General features: G+C 34.3%; 1 protein-coding gene across 1 annotated transcript in view; it reads right to left on the bottom strand.

The window, feature by feature from the left end:
- Positions 1–17,107, bottom strand: part of RELN (reelin) — a 549,610-nt gene that overhangs the window by 185,275 nt on the left and 347,228 nt on the right. The window contains exons 16-19 of the mRNA XM_027838603.1: positions 12,316–12,425; positions 7,939–8,005; positions 2,682–2,915; positions 1,825–1,986 (exon numbers count right to left, since the gene is read on the bottom strand). Coding sequence (XP_027694404.1) covers positions 1,825–1,986; positions 2,682–2,915; positions 7,939–8,005; positions 12,316–12,425 — 573 coding nt within the window. The remainder of the gene's footprint in view (positions 1–1,824; positions 1,987–2,681; positions 2,916–7,938; positions 8,006–12,315; positions 12,426–17,107) is intronic.

The raw sequence follows: 17,107 nt of genomic DNA, 5'->3' as shown, positions 1-17,107 counted from the left end.
GTAGACCACATGCTAAACTATATATGCTAGAGTAATTTGCAATGTCTCTTTCATGATAACAATTTGCAAGAGAAAGCATGAGTATGTGCTGGCTGGAATGGGGGAAGAATTCTAATAGAATTCAGTTTAAAGAGAACTTTTCTTTTTAATGTTACACATATCATTGTGTTTTTTTTTAACTTGCTGAGAAAACTCTTCCACAATCTTAATCTTTCAAACTATGCTCATACTTAAGATGAAAAAATTGTCACGGTTTTCTTAGAAGAAAAATGTTGCTGTCAAATGGGAGGCAAGAATAAATGCACCTTTGCAGTAGAACATTAAATGTGTAATTATTTTTCATGTCATCAAAGATTAATTAAATTTCTGGATATAGACTGATAATAGAATTTTGTAACTGTCCATTCTTGTTATGAAAATGTTAGTGTTTGGGGACAATATATAGGAGCAATACTTTCTTTATATTTTAATCATTATTACTGTAACTATGATATTTGTCTATTCTTTTTCTAGATTCCTCTCATATCATAGATATACTATACTAATGTTTCTCCCAAAAAACAATGCTGAATTTATCTTTACTCTTACTGGTCATGTAAATTCAAATTCTTTTAATCTCAAAGAGTAAAAAAAATCCATTGGATCCAGTGCATTATTATATCTATTAGATTGCATGCATGCATGCATGCATCAATCAATCAATCAGTCTATCTATCTATGTATCTATCCATCCATCTATTGCACCATCCATCCAATCAGGATACAACTCCATTTGATTTGAGTAAAAATGTTTTAGTGTATTTGTAAAAGCAAGACTTAAGCAAAATTTTAAAGTAGGAGAAGTTTGCTCCTGAGCCATTCTATTTCTTTTTTTTCTTCCTTCCTTGTCTGTACTAATCATCATCTTTCTCAGAGGACAAGTACAGTCCTCTTACTGAAAGGTTCTTTTGGAAAAGAATTTTTGGTCACCTTTTCATTAGTGTGGATTAAGCCAATGTTACCTCTCTTAATTTTTGTGTGCCAATCTCTAGTCCTAAATTTGGAATGAAGATTTCATTGTGTTAAATGAATTTCAAGTGTCTATGAGCAGGTTGATGAAGTATTTTTTTTGAAAAGTGAAGAAATACTTCCTAATATATCTGAAATTACCTCTGTATAGGCATACTTGGTCATACTACAAGGAAATTTTACATTCTAAAACTGTAATTAAAGACAGAAATGTTTAAATAAATAGCAGCCTTCTTACCAATAAGGCTTTAATGATAAAAAAAAGTAGAGTGCTAAATACATTTTTAATCTCTACGTATGACAGATAATATATCTTAGAAACACTTCCCTGCATCTACTGGACTTCTACTTGTTAAAACTATTATATAAAATAGTATAATACACAAAAATAATATTATTTATCAAAAGAATCAATAATGTTGTTTGATCTAAGATGATTCTGGAATTATCATTTTATTAACAAAAACTTGTCAACAAAATTGGTAATTTAAGACTATATTTGAATGTTTATTTGTTTCAGTTTTATAAAAGAAAAAAAATCACTGTTAACTTGTACATATATTTAACTTCATGATTATGCCAATTTCAACTTTCTCTGAATGAAATACTTTTCATGTAAAAAATCACTTTCTTTACAATATAGAAACTCAGCCAGGATGGAATTTGCTAAAAGAAACATGGTTAATTTATCATTCCAGGACTCACTAATCTTTGTCCTGGCTAAAACTCAATTGCAGACTATTTGTAGTCTATCATTACATATTATGATTCCAGAAGGAAGCTGCTATCATTACATCTCTTTTGTGTCCAACATACCTTGGTTCGTGGTAGTTGAGATAAGAATAATGTTCAAGTAGTTTCCATGTAATTCCATTATCATAAGAATAATGCAATAAAACACCTTCCCCAGGCTGGTTGGGGGCTTTGCATGTACTCAAAACAGATTTGCTTCCTAGTCTTAATGTGAACTGGAGAAACCTGAATAAAAATTAATTTATGTAGATTAGTGAGTATACATAAGTATTTCAAAATATTATATTCATTACTGCTTTTAAAAAGACTTCCAGGCAAGTTTAGATGAACTTCCCACGCTGCTTTGTGACTGACTTTCCCTCCCTTTAATGTCAGTGTGGAATGTATATACATAAAATATATGTATATATGTATGCATAAATATATGTAAAATATTACATACAATAGAAGAGAATACATGTCTTATTTACATTCATAAAAATATACATGCACACACAAATATATGTATATGACATATACACATTTAAAGTGCCAATCATCACTGTACTGCATTATTTATTAGGTACTGGGGGAAGGGAAGACATGGAAGGGATATAATCAGCCACCACAAGCTGTCAAATAAATAAAACTACATAAATAATTAATTTGCACTTGGCTCTGGCACACATTTTTTGATGCTAACATTTCATATTTTTCCATTTGGCTGGTAATAAATACCCTAAAGTCATTCATTAAGCACTGGAATTGCTAAAAAAAAAAAAAAGAATGGATTAACCCAAAATTATCCCTTGTCTCCAATCTTAATTATGATTTAGAGAAAGGTTAAAGCCACATATTTTGGAAATAAGAAAAAAATTGAAAATACACAGATCAGAAAATTAAATTAGTTGTATCACTTTGCCATTCATTTCTTAGCCCACCTGGACTGTGAGCTGTCAAGAAAGGATGTAATGAGCTGACGCCTCCCATCTTTGTTGAAAACCAATGCCTTTCCACTGGCTAAGACACCACATCCAAAGCTAACTTCAGCACCACGGATAGAGTAAAAGTTGTGGTAAGAGGAGAGCCTGGAACTTCCGAAACTTTCAGAGATGAACATTGGGAATGTTTGGGATGCCATTTCACAAGCTGGACCTGAAAAGCCAGGGTCACACCTGTCAGAGAAATACAACAAAATTAAATATTAAACTTTGTTGCTTTCAATTTTAAACTTTTGCTTTTTCAGAGCTTTTTCTGAATCCACTTTTGGGAGAATAAAGTCAAGCATGTGATTGAATGGTAAGTGGAGTTTATTAGCCTTCCAAGAGTTCTGAATCTGAAGAGTCAGCAGGGTTGATTGTAAATATCCTAATAGAATGTATTCTTGGCAGAGCAGTACTATAAAAAAAGGTAATGATTAAAACAATAATTCATTGTGCATCTTTGACAAATTCTACATAATTTTCCTACATACATACCTATATTCGTGCATAGTTCTATCCTGAAGTCACTCAATAAAGGTGCAGCCTGCAAAGTATGTAATTTGCTTCAAGGTGATAAATATCAAAACTACATAACAAATTCTATCAACAGGAGACTTATTTCTGAGGAATATTTGGCAAAAAATTGAAAGTCTGTAGATAATGTTTTAAATGCAAGTAGTGTATTTCAGCTAAATAAAATGCAATGATTATGCTCTAACTTGAAATGTATTTAGGGGTAATATTATATCACTTGGAACTGGAAAATACAATTGCATCCTGTTCTTTAGTTTCTCTGTTTTGACTCTTTAAGACCCACAGAATACCAACAGTTTTATTTGAAAACACTAACTCTTGATCCATGTGGATGTCCTTATTAGAATTAGGATCCTAGGCTGGTGGAGCTCCAAGGAAAAGATGCCACTACACACTTGATATTTGTAGACATTTTCTGTTTTCATATGAACTGACTTGGGCACTTGAGCCAAACTCAAGAAACCATTGTCTTAAATGTATTTTTAGTTTAACACCAGGAATACCAAAGATTTGAAGGGAATTATCTTTAAGAGAGAGATGTGGTGCAGTAAACATATACTTGGCCTGGAGTCAAGAGGACCTGGGATGGAGTTCTACCTCTTACACTTAACGCTGTATGACCCCAAGCAAGTTACTGTACTTCTTAGTGCCCCCGGCAACTGTCTAATATTATAAAATGCAGACCAGGAGCCAGTAGGCATTGCTAAATGGACTTTCTCACTGGCAGTTCTCTAGACCAATGAAATAATAGGTTTTGTGATTTCAAAACAAAAACCAACAAAACACCAATGAAGTATTTCTTAACCAGGAACTCATGCGCACATATTTTTTCTATTTGCTACTACCTTCTTTACTATTTTTTTTCTATTTTTTTAACTTTTCCTATAAGAACAGTGAAATTCCAATGTAATTCACCTTACTATAGAATGGAATTTGGTAGAAAGTAGCTCTTTGTGGGATCCTGTTCAAGTCACTTATGTATCCAAAATATATTTCATTGTCAAAAGGAGCTTAAAAAAACCCAAATCAATCCTATGGCACATGCCCAAAGGATGATGCCATAGTTGGCCATCAGATCATGAGGAGTTTTCAAAGAAACTAAGAGTATTTTGCCTGAATTTACATAGTCCAAAACACCCCAAATGGCAGCATGTATTGCAAACTCTTTTTCATGGCACTCCAGTCCCTCCATTATCTGACATCAACTTATCTTTACATTCTCACCTCATATCACTGCCCCTCCCCAATCACGTATTCTACATTACAGTAAAAGTGCAGTAAAACTACACTTATTGCTCTGCCTTTGCTCACATCGTTCCCTATGCCTCGAATGTCCTTCCAAGCTTCACTTAAAGAACCATTTTCCATTCCTTAAAGTCAAACTCAAATGCCACCTCTTCTTTGAAGCTTTTTTGATCACATTAGGTATTATTTTACCTTCTTATTCAAACCTCACATGGAACCTTGAATTCATTCATTTCATAATACTGTATATTATAACTGGATTTCATATGTACTTTAAAGTTCTCAAAGCATTTTATGAATATATTAATATTTGATCTTCATAATAATCCTAATAAGGTAAGGATCATAAGATACTATCCCCATATTATAGATGGAGAAACCAGGGAGAGAGGTTAAATAATTTGCCCATGGTTATACAGTAAGGTCAAATGTTGAATTTGTACCCAGAGGTCACTTGACTCCAAATCTAGGACTCTTTATACTATGTCATATTGCCTCTAAGTTTGCATTTTGTAGCCCTGTCAGTGCATTCTGGGTAGACATGGATTCTGCATTCTATTATATTTGTAGCTTCCATAGTGCTCATAACATGCACACAGCAGTTGGATAATAAGTGTGCATTAAATAAAATTACAGTAGCAGAATCATCTAAAAGAAAACCTTGCTGATTATGGGTATAGATGTATGGCTGACACCTTAGGTAGCCCATTTTTTCCTCCCCACTACAAATAGTGACCTGATGGAAGGGTATTTAGGAATAGTCCTGTATATCTAAGGAAACTTAGCAATGGAGTATGAAATTAGTGCACTGTATATGATGAAATTTTATGCTAATGTATCTTTGGCTTTGAAAGCTAGAGACAAGAATTTCAAACATGGTTATGACATTGACTAGCTCTGGGACGTTGGGTGGGAGACTTTGCCTCCTGAGCCTTAGTTTCTTCATCTATGGATAGTAGTGCTTGTAGTACCTACTCATAGAGCTGATCTTAGGGAAACATTTTGCAAACCCTAAATCACTATATAATAGGAATGATTATTGAGATTAAATAGTGAAGGCTTAAAATGACTACTCATATTTCTGTTTGAAACAATTATTGTTAACATAGATACTTATTTTAATAAAATCTAATCAATACTATGTCAAAGCTTTTGAGGAAAAAATTCTTTGATGCTACTGTACAAATATTTTCTTGTAGATAACACTTTCTAGCATATTGGATAAAAATTAACTTTCAGACACAAAATTAATATCTTTCAGGAACTGCAGAATAAAGAAAATGTTAAATTAATATTTTTATAGCATTGTGGGAAACTTAAAAAGAGAAGGGATTAACCATGTAGGAGCGAGACGTAAAAGAAACCTGAAAAAGTTATTCTTCCAGATGTGAAGAATCTGCTTTTTTGCCAAGGCATTTAAGATGAAATTTGGTGAAAATAGTATGGAGCAAACTTTACTTTTCTCCTAAAAACCAATAATCATAGATTTAGCATCAGAAGGGAATTGAGATACCTTTGAATTCAGTCCTTTCATTTTACTGAAAAGGAAACTGAGGCCAAGAGAAGTGAAGTGATTTGCCCAAGGTAATGCAGGTAGTATGTGGCAGAGCCAGGATTCAAACCCAAGTCCTTAGATTCAAATACCAGCACTCTTTCCATTAAACCATGCTTGTCTGCTCTGAAACGTGCCTCACATCTTTGTAATTTTTCTTGTATTTTTAAATATTCCATTTTAAATGGGACTCTTTTTGATTGGAAGCTGGACGGTTGAAAAGATTTTGAAATGGTGGCATTGGCCTTCCATTCTCATAAATGTCATGTCTAAGACATGAAATGATGCTCCTGAGTGACCATAATGAATGTCCCTTAAATTATTCTCTATTTTTGGGATGTGTGTATAGGGAGGATGAGAAAAAGCAGGATGAATGATCAGATAGACCAAGACAGAAATCTATATAGGTCAAATGCAAAGATTAGAAATTTAGCAAATACTTGTTGAGCCTATGCATTGCATTAATACACAGTTGCACATGGCTTAAGTACTACGTAATAAATAAATTTGAGGTATGTAGATATTTCTCTTCAGTTCAAATACCAATATGGACCAAAGGAGATTATCCATTAAATTACTAATGTGCTACTATTTAGATTATAATATCTTTGATGCCAGAAGAAGGTGCTCAGCACATTGGGCAGACCTCAGAAGATTTTGTGGAAGGCCTTATACAAGAGTGGCACAGGTTGGGAGGAGATAGAGCTTGCAATCCACATTACTACAGGCAGTACCCACATTGATGAGATCATAGGTCTAAGAAAACATTAAAGTTCATAGAGCAAAAAGAGAAGAACTTCATAAAGAAACCTGCATCACCACAAAATGCAAAGGGAAAATGACTCACAAGAGTGAGATAGCATAGTGGATAGTTTTCAACTTGGATTAAGGAAGCCCACATTTGGTTCCTACTTTATATGCTTACTAACTGTGTGAGCACAATTCACTTAAACCCTACCCTCAGTTTTCTCATCTGTAAAATGAGGATAATAATAGGTACTACTTCTCAAGGTCATAGTGAGGATAAAATAAAAAATAATGTATGTGAAGTGCTTCACAGACTTTAAAGCACTGTATAAATGCTAGCTATTATTTGCTAATATGTAGCATTTATAGTACGTGACATCTCTCATACCTTCCTCTTGTGTAGTTTATAATATTCTTTTAAAAATTCTAGATTTGCAAGATTTTATTTTGCTTTTATCACTATTTTCATCAATTACTATGCTTCCTTTTTCTATACACTTAAGCCACTTCATATTATTATTTACATAAGAGATTAAGAAGCCAAACTAGTTAAAAATTGCACGAAGGCAGAAAATATATTAGAAGTCTGACAAACAAGTTTCCTTGAAAGGAAAAATAACTTATAGATGACATAAAAATTATTAATTTTATCATTAGAGTTGCTAAATTCTGCCCATTAAGTCCATTCCAAATTATTTTGTTTCCTGGATGTCTGAGTAAGTGGTTGTTTTTGCAGCTGATTTAGAAAACATTTTCATATAATTTTTTTAAAATGACTCAAGAACACTCGAAGAATGGTCCAAGTTAAGGGAGGGACAGCATAACATTTTGGATTGGCATGCAGAAAATACATAGCAAAGTATCTGAAATTCAATAGATTACAAAATGGAATGCTTGGTTAAATTTTTGTTTCTAGGTTTAACATATAGAAAACTATGAAACACAACTCCATGTACAAAGAATACATAATAATAATAATAATCTTAGAGCAATGAATTTATATTCAACAAATTTTGCATTTGTCCTTGGTAGAACCCAATCGACCTAACCTGAAAAAGCATAACAATTTGTGGCTTGCAACACAAATTACATGGTTTTTTTTTTAAAACCTACAAATCTTATTAGTAGGGTGCTTACTTGCAGCCATTTCGAGTACATTGTCCTCTTCCAGAGCAGAATTTCAGGCATGATGGACCAATATAAACTGCCAAAGGAAAACAAAGGTTTGTGTAAATAAAAATTATATTATTGGAAAAGCTAAAATTATCACCCACATGTGGAATAATTTTATGAAATAAAAATGAGATATTATACTATATATACACACATATATATACATATATATACATATATAAATATATATACACATATATACACATATATACACATATATACACACATATATACATATATATGTATATATATATAGCATATGGCCCCTATTTGTGGAGGTTCAGGGAAACTGAAGGTGACATATGATACATTCTATGACAAGTTAATTGCTTAGGTTACAAAAGTGCTAGAATTCACAGATAATGTTTTCAAGATTTAAAAAAAAGTGCATAGAGAAGAGTAGAGGAGGACACTTGTGATTGACTGTCCTTTGTACAACCAAACCATTTAAACTACTTAAAACAAAATATTTTTATTCTGAGTCATTATATTTTTATAAGGTTCATATTTTTTCTTGGGGAAAAGAAGAATCACAAAGGAGCATATGGATATGTCAAAGGATCAAGCGAGATACATTTTCTTGAAATTTCCAACTCTACATATGAGCACAATTGGACAACCAATTACCTATGATTCTTAAATATATTTCTGAATGTTAATCAACTTGGGGAGAATAACACATCTCTTGAACAGTTTAAAAACAATTATTTTCCCAAGGATGTTGACATAACAACATATTCTTTTTAAAAATCACAATATTCCACTGATTGTGTGAAGTTACAAATCCAAATTCAGATCACAAATTAGAACTGAAAGGTACTTTTGAGGTCATTAAATCCAACTTCCTCAGAAAAATGAGTTAAAGAGAAGTTAAGTCACTTGGTAAGTGCCAGAAAGCTAGTTGATATATCAACTGAAATTTGAGCCCATGTCTTCCTGACTCCCAAATGCTGTGTTCTCTATCCATTATGTCATGTTACTTCTCAACATGTGGAACTAAGAACACGCCAGTGTCCATAAGAAACAGGGGTCTACAAACACTACATAAAGCTTGGATGCTTTTTGTCTTCTCAGTATCAAAGCCTAACCCCAAGACCATGTTTTTTTTTTTTTTGTTGTTGTTAGTTAGTTTGTTTTTTTACCTGCTCTTCAAACTTTGCTTGAATCTGGTACTACTTCCTGCTTCTTGTCTAGACATAACCTTTTGCTTCTGGATCTAGCATCCATGGCAGCTGAGCATCCCATAATGCCCTCTGTCTACTAGAAGTTCACGGTCAATCTAGCCATTCTGCCTGTACACTTCCCAAATAGGAACCTTCCAGCATTTGTCTCTTCTCATTTCCCAGCCTGTTCCAAAATAGGCTGTTGAGCCTTGTTCATGGTATAGTCCTAACTTGGCCTTGCCTCAGGATAGAACAGGATCAACAATACATTGGCATAAGTTTTTGTGCTTGCTTTTTGGATGGATGAAGTTGATGACAAATATGGTACTTCTACCAAGCATAAGTAGCCTTTGGCTGCTCCAATGGACTACACAATATACTTAATTAGCACTCAGGAAAGTGAAGCCAAGGAAATAACCATTTGCCGTATGTAAATGGGTACCATTTTTCTCACCAGAGAAAATCTAATTCAATGGCTCTAGGCATACATGCCTTATGGTTTTTAGATGGGCTAATTTGTTCTGTAGTTCAGCACAGCCTAGAGGTGATGCCAGGTATTTCCCTAAACCTATTAAAGTGGGCATACAGAGTTCAAAAAGTCATTGATTCTAGTGATAAAAAAAGTCTCCATCAGAATGAAAAAGTGAATACCTCAAAGGCACTAACTAAAATTTAGTTTTAAGAAAAGTGTTGTCACCACAATTTTCTATCCAAGAGTTTTAATGCATTAAAGAATAATCTTAGGTTGCAAATTTTCTTGATGATGAACAAATAATTTTTTTTTCTTGAGGGTATGGAAGAAAAAAGTAATTTTTTCCCCGTATCACCATTTTCATGTTTTTTTCTCCAGAAAAATAGTAACAACCTTGCCTGAAACTTAAAAATAACAAATAATAGTGGACTTTTCCTCTTTGTAAGCTACATGCTAGTTTTAAGTACCAATCTAGTTGTTTTAATATTTTTAGGAAATTTCCAAAGGTTCTTTCCTTATTAAAAAAAAAAGATAGGAGGGGCAGATAGGTGGCACAGTGGATAGAACTCTGACCTTGGAGTCAGAAGGACCCAAGTTCAAATCTTGTCTCAGATACATGACAATTACTAGGTGTGTGACCTTGGGCAAGTCACTAAGTCACTTAACCCCTACTGCTTCACCAAAAAGCAAAAAAAACAAAAAACAAAAAAACAAAAAAAAGAGGGCGAGGCAGTGTGGCAATCCAGAAAAAAGAGAATTTAGACTTAGGATCAAGTAACTTGGGTTTAATCCCATCTTTCCCTGGATTTTGGTTTCCTTACCTGTAAAACTGAAGTCATAATTCTTGTGTAAACTGTTTTGCAGGGTTGTTATTGAATTGTAATTAAGCAGCACAGACACTGAATCTGAGTCCATAATAATCAAACACACACACACTCATATATATGTATATACATACATATACATATATGTATATATCCCTAACAAAATTCTGACATCCACTGACATCTACCAGTTTGCTTTTCTTCACAATTATATTATTTTAACATACAATTTTCTATTTTCAGAAAGAACTTGGATTCAGAAGGGATCAGGAAGGAAAAAGGAATCACTCATTAGTGAATTCTCACTGAATCCCAGAAGGAGGCAAGTGTCATGTTTTCCATCTTGCAGATAAGACAGAGAGCTGGTTATTGTTGTTCTTTTGAGGGAGTTGCTTAGGTTGAGCCCTGAGGCAGTTCCCTGCCTTGGTTGAGAATAGAATTTAAGATTCCCTGCTTCCAGGTTTGCATTATGGCCACACTATTAACTACTATCATTTCATTTGTTTAAATGCACAGTGGCAATGCATCATATACTGTTGGGGGCAGGTTAAGTACTAAACAAATACTAACCATAAGCAGGACGCTACAATTTCTTTCTCAAGAGTTATGTTAACTTCCCCGTATTTGGAATTTGCTCATGTATTTTAATAAATTCATCTTCAGAGAGGTCCCCAAATTCAATTCAACAAATATTTATCTTGTTATCTGAGGCATGTAGCACACTGTACCATAAATAGTTTAGATGAGAAAAGGCTGTCATTCTCATGGAGCTTATAGTCTAGTAAGGGGGTCAGAAGCATATATAGATAACTAAACCACTCTAGTACTTGGTCAGTGCATTAGAGAGTTGTAAAACTATGTGCTATGTGAGTTCTGATGGTGAAAAGGCTTCAGGGTAGAGGATTCATTTGAGCTGGACTTTAAAAGACAAGTAGAAATGTGACAGGTGAAGACTGGGATAAGGATGTTTCAAGCATGAACCAAGGTACAGAGCAGGAGAGTTCAACATGTGTTTGGAGGTTAGAGATTGGTTCAGTTTGCTTGGAACACAAAATTAATGAAGGAGAACAATTTGAGATAAAATGGGGAACATAAGTTGGCATTATATTGTGGGATGCTGGGAATGCTGGGAATGCTAGGAAAAGATTAAACTTTAATTGGTAAATAATAGTGAGTCACCGAATATTGAACATTGTGGTGAGAAGACCAGAGGTATATGTGAGAAACAGAAGTCTGGCAGCAATATTAAGGAAGGATTGGAGGGGTTGTGGGAGGAGAGGCAGGAAGTCCTATTAAGAGTCTATTGCAACAGTACAGCTGATCTACACTAGAGTGGTGGCCACGGGGATAGAAAGGAAAAGACATTTGTGAGAGATGTTGCAGATAGTATAGATGGCATATTTACACTCTCATGAATCATTTAGGCTTTGCATTTTGTTATAGTGATGGTGTTTCTTTATGAAGGTCTTCTGTGTTTAGCATATGAGCATCCCAGATGTTGTGGCAGCCACTAAGAGAAGAATAGGCCTTATTTTAATAGCGCAGAGTGGGATATACTTATGTTAATTCGATGTAAACAGTTGAAGGGAATGTTAGGCTATCCCTTGTCATCAAGCCTGGGAGTTTGAGTTTCGGGGCTTTAAAAACATTTTAATTATGTATGTTGCAAAATACCAGGACCCTTTATTGCTGACTCCACTGCCTTTTCTGATTGCTCATCCCTGGGCTTCCTAACAGAAAGCCTAGGCACAAAGGAAGAAAGAGTGTTTGATGAATTGCAGGGCTATAACTTCCAAATGCGATGAAGTCTGTGCTGAGCTAACAGAAGTGCAGGAAGAGTTTACATCAATGGTATGTGATTATAATAGGCATAAATACTAACTATTATCAATCGCCCACATGTTTCCAAGGATCGGGCCCATTTGTCTCCAGCGAATCCTGGTGTCCTTGGTTAGTGCTGCATTAGGGAGGGGGATAGTTATTCGGTTCCACCTGCAAGAAATTGAACGCATAAAATTTAATTCATGGCTAAGTTCAAATTCTCATCAATTACTCTAACCACAAGATATTCTGCATGGATTGGATGTAACTGTTTTGCTAGTAATCTCTCTTTAATCTACTTGTACTTATATTCAGTCATCCATGGTATAGTAAAAATAACTCTGGATTAGAAATCAAGATCCTAGAGTCCGATTGTTAGATCTGCCATCTAATTACCATCGTGACCCTGGACAAGTCACAGCCTTTCTGGGTCTCAGTTTCCCCATATAGAGAATTAGAAGGCTGGATTATATGATCTCTAATGTCCCTCCAGCTCCAATAATATTAATCTTTGACTAAACTACTATGCATCCAAATATATTAGGGATAATTTTTAACTGACACATGCCTGATCCAACAATCTATTAACTTATTATGACCTATCTATTGACCTAAATTATTATGCATCTGAACTTGTTATAAGCAATCATTTTAAACTGACATATACCTGCTAAAATGTGTTTCATGTTAAAAAGGTAACATTCTTTCCAATTCCCAGTTCTCTCTTGCAGAACTTTGTACTTGGTTCAAACATATTCTTTATTTTTAAAGCTGATGTGAAATCCCTAGATTGCTCTACAGCTTTTGTATAGAGACAGAATGTCTACTCACCACCCATCTGAGGACAGAGCCATATCATAGCTTGCATCCTCCTTCTCAAAGTAAAGTATATCAAACAGAAGCTAGGAAATAATCTATCTGTACAGTCAATTTTGGCTTCCTACCTTTCAAAGACTGGTAAGTGGACAGCTATGTGTCACAGTGGATAGAATACCAGGCCTGAATCAGGAAGACTCATCTTCATGAGTTCAAATCTGGCCTCAGACACTTACTAGCTGTGTGACCCTGGGCAAATCACTTAACACTATTTGCCTCAGTTTCTTCATCTGTAAAATGAGCTGGAGAAGGAAATGGCAAACCACTCCAGTATCTTTGTCAAGAAAACCCCAAAAAGGGTCACAAAGAGTTGGATATGACTGAAACAAATGAACAACAAAAAAGTATTCCACTTGTGTTTGTATTTTAAGTACTTATAAGGCTATTCCATAATATTTCTAACTCCGGTGAGGTTTTGTAATGATCATAGGGTCAGAGATTTAGAGCTAAAAGAGATCTTAGAGGCCACCAAGTCCAACATTCTCATTTCACAAATGAGCAAGTTGAGACTAGGGAGATTAAGACACTTGTCTAACACACAGCTACTAAGTGCTGGAGGCAAAATTTGAACTAGAGTCTTCCTGACTTTTAGTCTTCCGCTCTGTGCACTTTGTCTCCCACCTGCCTCAATGCCAAGTACATAAAGTGGAAATGTATGACCATGTGAGCATGAAGATAAAAATGGGTTGGCCTGATAAAGAAGGCTGTCTGAATAAAGGCAGACTGCCCAGCTCCTGCACAGAGCTAGGTCAAATGGGAAATTTGATTTGGTGTGAATTATAAAATGATACCAGATTACATTTAATGCAAGTCAAAATTCAATCACTACAATGTGTACGCACTAGTCTAGGGTCTTATCAAACTGCTATATTATTAATCTGCACTCATTTATTGTCATGTTTGGGTGTGATGTGCTGCCAGGTAGCATATTCACAACAGCTGTGTTAAGATTTTTGAAAAAGAATTGTTAACAAAAAGCAAAAAAGAAAGAATACCTGAGACAGAAACAATTATAGCAGAAAAAGGGAGAGAAAATGTCTATTATTCCATTACAACAAACAAACTGATGTAATTGAAAGGCAAGAAAAGGGTCACAATAATTCTGAAACGGGACAAGATGGTGGCATGCCTGACAAGACAGATTATAAAAAATACAGGTAAAATAAAAGAGAAAAGCAAACCTGTACCAGATTCTTGTGGTTTGCGAACAACTAGAAGTTAAAGAAACATCTTTTAGTAGTATAGATTGAAGACTGCAATCAAAAATGCAGAGCAGCTATTCAGACAAACATTTCAAGTTTAAGGCAATGAAAGAAAATGGAAATTAAGTAGAAAGTGAAGAGATTTCTATTGAAAGTAGATTGGTTTGATCACTTTAAAAAACTGAGTTCGATTTTATAGTGTTAAAATGACCAAAGAGGTGGTCAGTGCAGATGAAGACACTCTGGGTTGTTGTTCTGAAGAAAATAATTGAAGAAGGCAGATACATTGATCAATGATTTTTTAATGTGGATGGAACAGAAACATTCTGGAAAAGGAAAGCTTTTAGAATTTATGTTTCTAAGAGAAAAAAGAACCTCAAACTTGACTTAAAGGGTTTAAAGTCACCTGATAATTTTTTCGGGACATAATGAAAAAGGGATTTTAATTTAAAACCAAAGCTTGTTTATCAGCCTCCCAATCCTTGTGCCCTGAGAAAATACAGCCGCTGATCACTTCTAGCTCTTTGGTGGTTAAGTAATAAAGCAGGGGTGATGAAAGCAGTTTTCAAAGATGGGTTCTCAAGTCATTTTAGTTCAGCTGTGGCAAAATATTGCAAAGACAACACTATTTCATTGTCAGACAGCATTATTGATTTTAGATAATGCCCCAGATCATTAAACTACACTTGTGTGAGAAGTTGATCATGCAAATTTACTGACATACAGATAAAGTAATCTCTACCTACTAGTATATGTGCGAATATTCACAGAAGGAGAAGATAGTTCATTCTACACCACTAAAGTATTTTAAATTACAATGATGATGTTTTCATCACATGCTAAATGTAGGCTTATTTTTAAGTATGACTTTCAATAATTTTAAAATGTTTTTAATTTTGCTTTCTAGAGCTACTATATTATTTTGTAATAAACTTGAATCAGAAATATTTTTATCTTTTGCTATTGTATTATGTTAGCAAACATAAAATATCTCATTTTAAAAATTTTCCATTGTGTATTTCCATTGAATTGGAAACAATGACTATATTTTACACATAATTATAACTTTGAATTAAAATAATGTGACTATTTTATGTGATTCATTATTTGCCCTAATTGGGATCTACCTATTCCTACTCCAGTAAAATACCTGAAATTAGCACTAGACTAAATAATGATCAAGAAATTCAATGAGAAGAAATAACAACAAATTACTTCTTTCATTCCAGAACTACAGAAAAAGTTGGTCAGAAGCTCATGGGGAATAAGGAAGAAACTGCTAAAGAAGTCAATACCACTTTAAGCAAAAGAGCTGGCAGCCTCCAAGAACTATCAGAATGCTTGTGGTCTACAGGGATCTGTGGCTAGACTTAAGAAAGCTGAATGATCCTCCCAGAAAGGCTCAGTGTAGTTGGAACACTCCATAGTGGTTGTAAACCCACAGTGGGGATGCTGAAAACTAGCAGGAGAGGAAGTGACTAATGGTGTGCAGTAGCACTTTGATGATAACATCCCAGGCACCCAGGGGCTCTGAAGTCTTCTAGCACAATGTCTTGAGAAGCCATACAGGGTCCTGCACATCCAGCTCTCAAAAACACAGGAGAGGGGAAACTAAACATGGGAAGTGAAGGTCAGTGCAAGAACCCAAGTGACCCAGGGCAAGATTATGTAGGGCTGAGCAAACCATCAGAAAGTGCAACAAGGAAAAAAAAAAGAAAGTTCAACAAGAAACAGAGTTTGGCCCTGAGACAAAGCTCCAATTCAGGAATTAGAGAGATGAGTAAGCCAAAGTAGACACTGATCAATATAAAACATTATGGTCATTCTAAAGATGACTCAGAGTCTATCCAAGAAGATCTATCCAAGTCTATCCAAGAAGATACAAGAAGATCCAAAACAACTGTAAGCAGAGATTCGAAGGAAGAAATGTATTTTTTATAAAAATTATGTATCTATAAGAAATGAAACAAGAGGAAAAAACCAAACATAAATGCTCTGGAAGAAAGAACTGGGAGGAGAATTAGCTTAGAAAAGAAAATAGTAAAACTTAACCCAAAAATGGAACACTTGAAAACTAGAATAAGTCAAATGGAAATCAATGACTATATGAGATAGCAAGAAAATATTAGAACAAAATCAAAAGATTAAAAAATAGAAGAAAATGTAAGAGGTTTACAAGTCAAGGATAAATGATTTAAGAATTGGAATAACTGAAAATAGTGATTAAAAAGTCTGGTTAATATATTTAAAGAAATCATAAATGAAAACTGCCCATATCTATCATACTCAGAGGGCAAAGTAATGATAGAAACAAACTACTTCCTGAAAGGACCCCCCAAAATAAAAGATCAGGAACATCATCGCCAAACTTTAGAGCGCCAACATCAAAGAAAAAATATTTCAAGTATCCAGAAAGAAGCATTTTAACTACCAAGGAAGCACAAGCAGGATCACACAAGACCTGTCAGCTTCTACTACAAATGATAGGAGATCTTAGAATACAACATTGTAAAAAGCAAAAGAGAAATAACTTACAAAGTAAGTACAGAATGGTGGCACTGAGAAATGGGACTAAAGCTAAGTATGAACTTTAAAATATGAACAGAAGAGTCAAGAGAAATCTAGAGAGCTAAATTTATTTGAGAAATTGGAAGTGGCCATATGATAATTTGGCATTTTAATACAGGGAGAAGAAAGAAGTTCCTCTTCAGAACTTTGAATTCTATAAAAGTTATTGTGGAAGTGAAATAAAAAAAAAAACAGGCCTGTGAGTGA

Source organism: Vombatus ursinus, unplaced genomic scaffold, assembly GCF_900497805.2.
Source record: "Vombatus ursinus unplaced genomic scaffold, bare-nosed wombat genome assembly UNPS02014830.1, whole genome shotgun sequence".
Classification (NCBI taxonomy): domain Eukaryota; kingdom Metazoa; phylum Chordata; class Mammalia; order Diprotodontia; family Vombatidae; genus Vombatus; species Vombatus ursinus.
Note: the sequence above shows the minus strand (reverse complement) of the source record. Positions and strands in the feature narration are given on the sequence as shown.